General features: G+C 60.0%; 1 protein-coding gene across 1 annotated transcript in view; it reads left to right on the forward strand.

Annotated features, from left to right (window-relative positions):
- The window catches only part of LOC116937224 (transcription elongation factor SPT6-like), a 67611-nt gene that overhangs the window by 14128 nt on the left and 43181 nt on the right, over positions 1-10302 (forward strand). Inside the window, exons 5-6 of the mRNA XM_076057111.1 lie at positions 4876-4952; positions 7935-8159. Of these exons, the coding sequence (XP_075913226.1) occupies positions 4876-4952; positions 7935-8159 (302 nt within the window). The remainder of the gene's footprint in view (positions 1-4875; positions 4953-7934; positions 8160-10302) is intronic.

Raw genomic sequence — 10302 nt, forward strand, 5'->3', positions numbered from 1 at the left:
TGTCTCACCGTGTCTCTGTCTCTCACCGTGTCTCACCGTGTCTCACCGTGTCCTGTGTCTCTGTCTCTCACCGTGTCTCACCGTGTCTCTCCGTGTCTCACCGTGTCCTGTGTCTCTGTCTCTCACCGTGTCTCACCGTGTCTCACCGTGTGTCCTGTGTCTCACCGTGTCTCTCTCCGTGTCTCACCGTGTCTCTCTGTGTGTCCTGTGTCTCTGTCTCTCATCGTGTCTCACCGTGTCTCTCACCGTGTCTCTCTCCGTGTGTCCCTGTGTCTCTTTCTCTCTCCGTGTCTCTCCGTGTCTCTCTGTGTCTCTGTCTCTCTCCGTGTCTCACCGTGTCTCTCACTGTGTCCTGTGTCTCTGTCTCTCTCTGTGTCTCTCCGTGTCTCTCTGTGTCCCTGTGTCTCTCTCCGTGTGTCCCTGTGTCTCTGTCTCACCACGTGTCTCACCACGTGTCTCACCACGTGTCTCACCACGTGTCTCTGTATCTCACCACGTGTCTCTGTGTCTCCCCACGTGTCTCACCACGTGTCTCCCCACGTGTCTCTGTGTCTCACCACGTGTCTCTGTGTCTCACCACGTGTCTCTGTGTCTCACCACGTGTCTCACCACGTGTCTCTGTGTCTCACCACGTGTCTCTGTGTCTCACCACGTGTCTCTGTGTCTCACCACGTGTCTCTGTGTCTCACCACGTGTCTCACCACGTGTCTCTGTGTCTCACCACGTGTCTCTGTCTCACCACGTGTCTCCCCACGTGTCTCTGTCTCACCACGTGTCTCTGTCTCACCACGTGTCTCTGTGTCTCACCACGTGTCTCACCACGTGTCTCTGTGTCTCACCACATGTCTCCCCACGTGTCTCTGTCTCACCACGTGTCTCTGTGTCTCACCACGTGTCTCACCACGTGTCTCTGTGTCTCCCCGCGTGTCTCTGTGTCTCACCACGTGTCTCACCACGTGTCTCTGTCTCACCACGTGTCTCACCACGTGTCTCTGTGTCTCACCACGTGTCTCTGTGTCTCCCCGCGTGTCTCTGTGTCTCCCCGCGTGTCTCTGTGTCTCACCACGTGTCTCACCACGTGTCTCACCACGTGTCTCTGTGTCTCACCACGTGTCTCTGTGTCTCACCACGTGTCTCACCACGTGTCTCACCACGTGTCTCACCACGTGTCTCTGTGTCTCACCACGTGTCTCTGTGTCTCACCACGTGTCTCTGTGTCTCACCACGTGTCTCACCACGTGTCTCTGTGTCTCACCACGTGTCTCACCACGTGTCTCACCACGTGTCTCACCACGTGTCTCTGTGTCTCACCACGTGTCTCACCACGTGTCTCACCACGTGTCTCTGTGTCTCACCACGTGTCTCTGTGTCTCACCACGTGTCTCTGTGTCTCACCACGTGTCTCTGTGTCTCACCACGTGTCTCTGTGTCTCACCACGTGTCTCTGTGTCTCACCACGTGTCTCCCCATGTGTCTCACCACGTGTCTCTGTGTCTCACCACGTGTCTCTGTGTCTCACCACGTGTCTCTGTGTCTCACCACGTGTCTCTGTGTCTCCCCACGTGTCTCACCACGTGTCTCTGTGTCTCACCACGTGTCTCTGTGTCTCACCACGTGTCTCTGTGTCTCACCACGTGTCTCTGTGTCTCACCACGTGTCTCTGTGTCTCACCACGTGTCTCTGTGTCTCACCACGTGTCTCTGTGTCTCACCACGTGTCTCACCACGTGTCTCTGTGTCTCACCACGTGTCTCTGTGTCTCACCACGTGTCTCTGTGTCTCACCACGTGTCTCTGTGTCTCACCACGTGTCTCACCACGTGTCTCTGTGTCTCACCACGTGTCTCTGTGTCTCACCACGTGTCTCACCACGTGTCTCTGTGTCTCACCACGTGTCTCTGTGTCTCACCACGTGTCTCTGTGTCTCACCACGTGTCTCTGTCTCACCACGTGTCTCTGTGTCTCACCACATGTCTCCCCACGTGTCTCTGTCTCACCACGTGTCTCACCACGTGTCTCTGTGTCTCACCACGTGTCTCTGTGTCTCACCACGTGTCTCACCACGTGTCTCTGTCTCACCACGTGTCTCAACACGTGTCTCTGTGTCTCACCACGTGTCTCTGTGTCTCACCACGTGTCTCACCACGTGTCTCTGTGTCTCACCACGTGTCTCTGTGTCTCACCACGTGTCTCACCACGTGTCTCTGTGTCTCACCACGTGTCTCTGTGTCTCACCACGTGTCTCACCACGTGTCTCTGTGTCTCACCACGTGTCTCTGTGTCTCCCCACGTGTCTCACCACGTGTCTCTGTGTCTCACCACGTGTCTCTGTGTCTCACCACGTGTCTCACCACGTGTCTCTGTGTCTCACCACGTGTCTCTGTGTCTCACCACGTGTCTCTGTGTCTCACCACGTGTCTCTGTCTCACCACGTGTCTCTGTGTCTCCCCACGTGTCTCTGTGTCTCACCACGTGTCTCTGTGTCTCACCACGTGTCTCTGTGTCTCACCACTTGTCTCTGTCTCACCACGTGTCTCACCACGTGTCTCTGTGTCTCACCACGTGTCTCTGTGTCTCACCACGTGTCTCACCACGTGTCTCACCACGTGTCTCTGTCTCACCACGTGTCTCTGTGTCTCCCCACGTGTCTCTGTGTCTCACCACGTGTCTCTGTGTCTCACCACGTGTCTCTGTGTCTCACCACGTGTCTCTGTCTCACCACGTGTCTCACCACGTGTCTCTGTGTCTCACCACGTGTTTCACCACGTGTCTCTGTGTCTCACCACGTGTCTCTGTGTCTCACCACGTGTCTCTGTGTCTCACCACGTGTCTCTGTGTCTCACCACGTGTCTCTGTGTCTCACCACGTGTCTCTGTGTCTCACCACGTGTCTCTGTGTCTCACCACGTGTCTCTGTGTCTCACCACGTGTCTCTGTGTCTCACCACGTGTCTCTGTGTCTCACCACGTGTCTCTGTGTCTCACCACGTGTCTCTGTGTCTCACCACGTGTCTCTGTGTCTCACCACGTGTCTCTGTGTCTCACCACGTGTCTCTGTCTCACCACGTGTCTCTGTGTCTCACCACGTGTCTCACCACGTGTCTCTGTGTCTCACCACGTGTCTCTGTGTCTCACCACGTGTCTCACCACGTGTCTCACCACGTGTCTCTGTGTCTCACCACGTGTCTCACCACGTGTCTCTATGTCTCCCCACGTGTCTCTGTGTCTCCCCACGTGTCTCTGTGTCTCCCCACGTGTCTCTGTGTCTCCCCACGTGTCTCTGTGTCTCACCACGTGTCTCTGTGTCTCACCACGTGTCTCTGTGTCTCACCACGTGTCTCACCACGTGTCTCACCACGTGTCTCTGTGTCTCACCACGTGTCTCTGTGTCTCCCCACGTGTCTCTGTGTCTCCCCACGTGTCTCTGTGTCTCACCATGTGTCTCTGTGTCTCACCATGTGTCTCTGTGTCTCACCACGTGTCTCTGTGTCTCACCACGTGTCTCACCACGTGTCTCTGTGTCTCACCACGTGTATCTGTGTCTCTCGTGTCTCACCACGTGTCTCTGTGTCTCACCACGTGTCTCTGTGTCTCACCACGTGTCTCACCACGTGTCTCTGTGTCTCACCACGTGTCTCTGTGTCTCACCACGTGTCTCTGTGTCTCACCACGTGTCTCTGTGTCTCACCACGTGTCTCTGTGTCTCACCACGTGTCTCTGTGTCTCACCACGTGTCTCACCACGTGTCTCTGTGTCTCACCACGTGTCTCTGTGTCTCACCACGTGTCTCTGTGTCTCACCACGTGTCTCTGTGTCTCACCACGTGTCTCACCACGTGTCTCTGTGTCTCACCACGTGTCTCACCACGTGTCTCACCACGTGTCTCTGTGTCTCACCACGTGTCTCTGTGTCTCACCACGTGTCTCACCACGTGTCTCTGTGTCTCACCACGTGTCTCTGTGTCTCACCACGTGTCTCTGTGTCTCACCACGTGTCTCACCACGTGTCTCTGTGTCTCACCACGTGTCTCTGTGTCTCACCACGTGTCTCTGTGTCTCACCACGTGTCTCTGTGTCTCACCACGTGTCTCACCACGTGTCTCTGTGTCTCACCACGTGTCTCTGTGTCTCACCACGTGTCTCTGTGTCTCACCACGTGTCTCTGTGTCTCACCACGTGTCTCTGTGTCTCACCACGTGTCTCTGTGTCTCACCACGTGTCTCTGTGTCTCTCCACGTGTCTCTGTGTCTCACCACGTGTCTCACCACGTGTCTCTGTGTCTCACCACGTGTCTCTGTGTCTCACCACGTGTCTCTGTGTCTCACCACGTGTCTCACCACGTGTCTCTGTGTCTCACCACGTGTCTCTGTGTCTCACCACGTGTCTCTGTGTCTCACCACGTGTCTCTGTGTCTCACCACGTGTCTCTGTGTCTCACCACGTGTCTCACCACGTGTCTCTGTGTCTCACCACGTGTCTCTGTGTCTCACCACGTGTCTCTGTGTCTCACCACGTGTCTCACCACGTGTCTCTGTGTCTCACCACGTGTCTCTGTGTCTCACCACGTGTCTCTGTGTCTCACCACGTGTCTCTGTGTCTCACCACGTGTCTCTGTGTCTCACCACGTGTCTCACCACGTGTCTCACCACGTGTCTCTGTGTCTCACCACGTGTCTCTGTGTCTCACCACGTGTCTCTGTGTCTCACCACGTGTCTCTGTGTCTCACCACGTGTCTCTGTGTCTCACCACGTGTCTCTGTGTCTCACCACGTGTCTCTGTGTCTCACCACGTGTCTCTGTGTCTCACCACGTGTCTCTGTGTCTCACCACGTGTCTCTGTGTCTCACCACGTGTCTCTGTGTCTCCCCGCGTGTCTCCTCAGGCTATGAGGATGACGATCGTCTGGAGGAGGACGATTTTGATCTCATTGAGGAGAACCTCGGGGTGAAAGTGAAGAGGGTGAGTGGGGGGGTGGTGAGTGGGGGGGTGGTGAGTGGGGGGTGGTGAGTGGGGGGGTGGTGAGTGGGGGGTGGTGAGTGGGGGGGTGGTGAGTGGGGGGGTGGTGAGTGGGGGGGTGGTGAGTGGGGGGGTGGTGAGTGGGGGGTGGTGAGTGGGGGGTGGTGAGTGGGGGGTGGTGAGTGGGGGGTGGTGAGTGGGGGGTGGTGAGTGGGGGGTGGTGAGTGGGGGGTGGTGAGTGGGGGGGTGGTGAGTGGTGAGTGGGGGGTGGTGAGTGGGGGTTGTGGGTGGGGGGTGGTGTGTGGGGGTTGGTGGGTGGGGGGTGGTGAGTGGGGGGGTGGTGAGAGAGTGGTTGAGTGGCTGAGTGAGTGAGTGAATGAGTTGAGTGAATGAATGAGTGAGTGGTTGAGTGAGTGGCTGAGAGAATGAGTGAGTGGCAGAGTGGCTGAGTGAGTGAGTGAATGAACGAGTGAGTGGTTGAGTGAGTGAGTGGCTGAGAGAATGAGTGAGTGGCTGAGAGAATGAGTGAGTGGCTGAGTGGTTGAGTGAGTGAGTGGCTGAGAGAATGAGTGAGTGGCTGAGTGGCTGAGTGAGTGAGTGAACGAACGAGTGAGTGGTTGAGTGAGTGGCTGAGAGAATGAGTGAGTGGCTGAGAGAATGAGTGAGTGGCGGAGTGGCTGAGTGAGTGAGTGAATGAACGAGTGAGTGGTTGAGTGAGTGAGTGGTTGAGTGAGTGGCTGGGAGAATGAGTGAGTGGTTGAGTGAGTGAGTGGCTGAGTGGTTGAGTGAGTGGCTGTGTGAGTGGCTGAGCGAGTGAGTGACTGAGTGAGCGAGTGAGTGACTGAGTGAGCGAGTGAGTGACTGAGCGAGTGAGTGGCTGAGTGAATGAGTGACTGAGCGAGTGAGTGACTGAGCGAGTGAGTGACTGAGCGAGTGAGTGGCTGAGTGAATGAGTGAATGAGCGAGTGAGTGACTGAGTGACTGAGCGAGTGAGTGACTGAGCGAGTGAGTGGCTGAGTGAATGAGTGACTGAGCGAGTGAGTGACTGAGCGAGTGAGTGACTGAGCGAGTGAGTGGCTGAGTGAATGAGTGAATGAGCGAGTGAGTGACTGAGTGACTGAGCGAGTGAGTGACTGAGCGAGTGAGTGTCTGTGTGAGTGAGTGGCTGAGTGAATGAGTGACTGAGTGAGTGAGTGAGTGACTGAGCAAGTGAGTGACTGAGCGAGTGAGTGTCTGTGTGAGTGAGTGGCTGAGTGAATGAGTGACTGAGTGAGTGAGTGAATGAGCGAGTGAGTGACTGAGTGACTGAGCGAGTGAGTGACTGAGCGAGTGAGTGTCTGTGTGAGTGAGTGGCTGAGTGAATGAGTGACTGAGTGAGTGAGTGAGTGACTGAGCGAGTGAGTGGCTGAGTGGCTGAGCGAGTGAGTGGCTGAGCGAGTGAGTGTCTGTGTGAGTGAGTGGCTGAGTGAATGAGTGACTGAGTGAGTGAGTGAGTGACTGAGCGAGTGAGTGGCTGAGTGAATGAGCGAGTGAGTGACTGAGTGAGCGAGTGAGTGACTGAGTGACTGAGTGGCTGAGTGAATGAGTGACTGAGTGAGTGAGTGAGTGACTGAGCGAGTGAGTGGCTGAGTGGCTGAGTGAATGAGCGAGTGAGTGACTGAGTGAGTGAGTGAGTGAATGAGTGACTGAGCGAGCGAGTGAGTGACTGAGTGAGTGAGTGAGTGACTGAGCGAGTGAGTGGCTGAGTGAATGAGCGAGTGAGTGACTGAGGTGAGCGAGTGAGTGACTGAGTGAGCGAGTGAGTGACTGAGCGAGTGAGTGGCTGAGTGAATGAGTGACTGAGCGAGTGAGTGACTGAGCGAGTGAGTGGCTGAGTGAATGAGTGACTGAGTGAGTGAGTGACTGAGCGAGTGAGTGGCTGAGTGAATGAGTGAATGAGCGAGTGAGTGACTGAGTGACTGAGCGAGTGAGTGACTGAGCGAGTGAGTGGCTGAGTGAATGAGTGACTGAGCGAGTGAGTGACTGAGCGAGTGAGTGGCTGAGTGAATGAGTGAATGAGCAAGTGAGTGACTGAGTGACTGAGCGAGTGAGTGACTGAGCGAGTGAGTGTCTGTGTGAGTGAGTGGCTGAGTGAATGAGTGACTGAGTGAGTGAGTGAGTGACTGAGCGAGTGAGTGACTGAGCGAGTGAGTGTCTGTGTGAGTGAGTGGCTGAGTGAATGAGTGACTGAGTGAGTGAGTGAGTGACTGAGCGAGTGAGTGGCTGAGTGAATGAGTGAATGAGCGAGTGAGTGACTGAGTGACTGAGCGAGTGAGTGACTGAGCGAGTGAGTGTCTGTGTGAGTGAGTGGCTGAGTGAATGAGTGACTGAGTGAGTGAGTGAGTGACTGAGCGAGTGAGTGGCTGAGTGGCTGAGCGAGTGAGTGGCTGAGCGAGTGAGTGTCTGTGTGAGTGAGTGGCTGAGTGAATGAGTGACTGAGTGAGTGAGTGAGTGACTGAGCGAGTGAGTGGCTGAGTGAATGAGCGAGTGAGTGACTGAGTGAGCGAGTGAGTGACTGAGTGACTGAGTGGCTGAGTGAATGAGTGACTGAGTGAGTGAGTGACTGAGCGAGTGAGTGGCTGAGTGGCTGAGTGAATGAGCGAGTGAGTGACTGAGTGAGTGATTGAGTGAATGAGTGACTGAGCGAGTGAGTGACTGAGTAAGTGAGTGGATGAGTGAGTGGATGAGTGAGTGGCTGAGCGAGTGACTGAGTGAGTGACTGAGTGAGTGGCTGAGTGAATGAGTGACTGAGTGAGTGACTGAGCGAGTGAATGACTGAGTGAGTGAGTGAGTGTCTGAGTGAGTGAGTGACTGAGCGAGTGGCTGAGCGAGTGAGACCATCTCTCCACGCTTGACGCTCCTCCTCCTCACCCACCTCCTCACCCCCCCACCTCCTCACCCCCCCACCTCCTCACCCCCCCACCTCCTCACCCCCCCCGCCCCCAGCACCAGAAGTACCGCCGCCTCAACATTGTGGACGAGGAGGAGGACGAGGAGGAGGAGGAGGGGGACGACGTTGGGGGGGTCGGAGCCCCCGGCGGGGCGACGTCGTCGGCCCGCGACGAGAAGGAGCTCATCGCCGGCCACCTCTTTCAGGACGGGGGGGGGCACGACGAGGTGGGGGGGGTGGGGGGGGACGACCCCCACCACCACCACCACCTCGTCGCCGCCGCTGGGGGGGGGGGGCTCCGAGGGGAGGGGCGGAGGGGCGGGGGGAGGGGCGGACTATGGCGGGGAGGACGGATCGGACGACGAGAGCGGTGAGGAGGGGGGAGGGGGAGGGGGGGGGGGGTGGGGGAGTGGGAGGGGCTTGGGGGAGTGGGAGGGGCTTGGGGGAGGGGCTTGGGGGAGGAGCTGGGGGGAGTGGGAGGGGCTTGGGGGAGTGGGAGGGGCTTGGGGGAGTGGGAGGGGCTTGGGGGGAGTGGGAGGGGCCTGGGGGAGTGGGGAGGGGCCTGGGGGGAGTGGGAGAGGCTGGGGGGAGTTGTGGGAGGGGCTGGGGGGAGTTGTGGGAGGGGCTGGGGGGAGTTGGTGGAGGAGAGTTGGGGGAGGGGCTAGGGGGGAGTGGGAGGGGCCTGGGGGAGAGGGAGTGGCTAGGGGGAGTGGGAGGGGCTGGGGGGAGTGGGAGGAGGGGAGTTGGGGGAGGGGCTAGGGGGGAGTGGGAGGGGCTTGTGGGAGAGGGAGGGGCTAGGGGGAGTGGGAGGGGCTGGGGGGAGTGGGAGGGGCTGGGGGGAGTTGGGGGAGGGGCTTGGGGGAGTGGGAGGGGCTTGGGGGAGTGGGAGGGGCTACAGGGAGTGGGAGGGGCTGGGGGAGTGGGAGGGGCTGGGGGGATTGGGAGGGGCTGGGGGGAGTGGGAGGGGCTGGGCGGAGTGGGAGGGGCTGGGGGGGGAGTGGGAGGGGCTTGGGGGAGTTGGTGGAGGGGCTAGGGGGAGTGGGAGGAGGAGAGTTGGGGGAGGGGCTAGGGGGGAGTGGGAGGGGCTTGGGGGAGTGGGTGGAGGGGCTGGGGGGAGTGGGAGGAGGGGAGTTGGGGGAGGGGCTAGGGGGGAGTGGGAGGGGCTGGGGGAGTGGGTGGAGGGGCTGGGGGGAGTGGGAGGAGGGGAGTTGGGGGAGGGGCTAGGGGGGAGTGGGAGGGGCTGGGGGGAGAGGGGGGAGGGGCTTGGGGGAGTGGGAGGAGAGGAGTTGGGGGAGGGGCTAGGGGGGAGTGGGAGGGGCTTGGGGGAGTTGGTGGAGGGGCTAGGGGGAGTGGGAGGAGGGGAGTTGGGGGAGGGGCTAGGGGGGAGTGGGAGGGGCTGGGGGGAGAGGGGGGAGGGGCTTGGGGGAGTGGGAGGAGAGGAGTTGGGGGGAGGGGCTAGGGGGGAGTGGGAGGGGCTTGGGGGAGTTGGTGGAGGGGCTAGGGGGAGTGGGAGGAGGGGAGTTGGGGGAGGGGCTAGGGGGAGTGGGAGGGGCTTGGGGGAGAAGGAGGGGCTAGGGGGAGTGGGAGGGGCTAGGGGGAGTGGGAGGGGCTGGGGGGAGTTGGTGGAGGGGCTAGGAGGAGTGGGAGGAGGGGAGTTGGGGGAGGGGCTAGGGGGGAGTGGGAGGGGCCTGGGGGAGAGGGAGTGGCTAGGGGGAGTGGGAGGGGCTGGGGGGAGTGGGAGGGGCTGGGGGGAGTTGGGGGAGGGGCTTGGGGGAGTGGGAGGGGCTGGGGGGAGTGGGAGGGGCTGGGGGAGTGGGAGGAGGGGAGTTGGGGGAGGGGCTAGGGGGGAGTGGGAGGGGCCTGGGGGAGAGGGAGTGGCTAGGGGGAGTGGGAGGGGCTGGGGGGAGTGGGAGGGGCTGGGGGGAGTTGGGGGAGGGGCTTGGGGGAGTGGGAGGGGCTGGGGGGAGTGGGAGGGGCTAGGGGGAGTGGGAGGGGCTAGGGGGGAGTGGGAGGGGGTGGGGGGAGTGGGAGGGGCTGGGGGGAGTTGGGGGAGGGGCTTGGGGGAGTGGGAGGGGCTGGGGGGAGTGGGAGGGGCTAGGGGGAGTGGGAGGGGCTTGGGGGAGTGGGAGGAGGGGAGTTGCAGGAGGGGCTAGAGGGAGTGGGAGGGGCTTGGGGAGGGGGAGGGGCTAGAGGGGGAGGGGCTAGGGGGAGTGGGAGGAGGGGAGTTGGGGGAGGGGCTATGGCGAGTTAGGGGAGGGGCTAGGGGGAGTGGGAGGAGTGAGAGGAGGGGAGTTGGGGGAGGGGCTAGGGGGAGTGGGAGGAGGGGAGTTGGGGGAGGGGCTAGGGGGAGTGGGAGGAGGGGAGTTGGGGGAGGGGCTAGGGGGAGTGGGAGGAGGGGAGTTGGGGGAGGGGCTAGGGGTATTT

Source organism: Petromyzon marinus, chromosome 79 (genome assembly GCF_048934315.1).
Source record: "Petromyzon marinus isolate PM22_M1 ecotype Great Lakes invasive population chromosome 79, UKy_Petmar_22M1.pri1.0, whole genome shotgun sequence".
NCBI classification, from domain to species: Eukaryota; Metazoa; Chordata; class Hyperoartia; order Petromyzontiformes; family Petromyzontidae; genus Petromyzon; species Petromyzon marinus.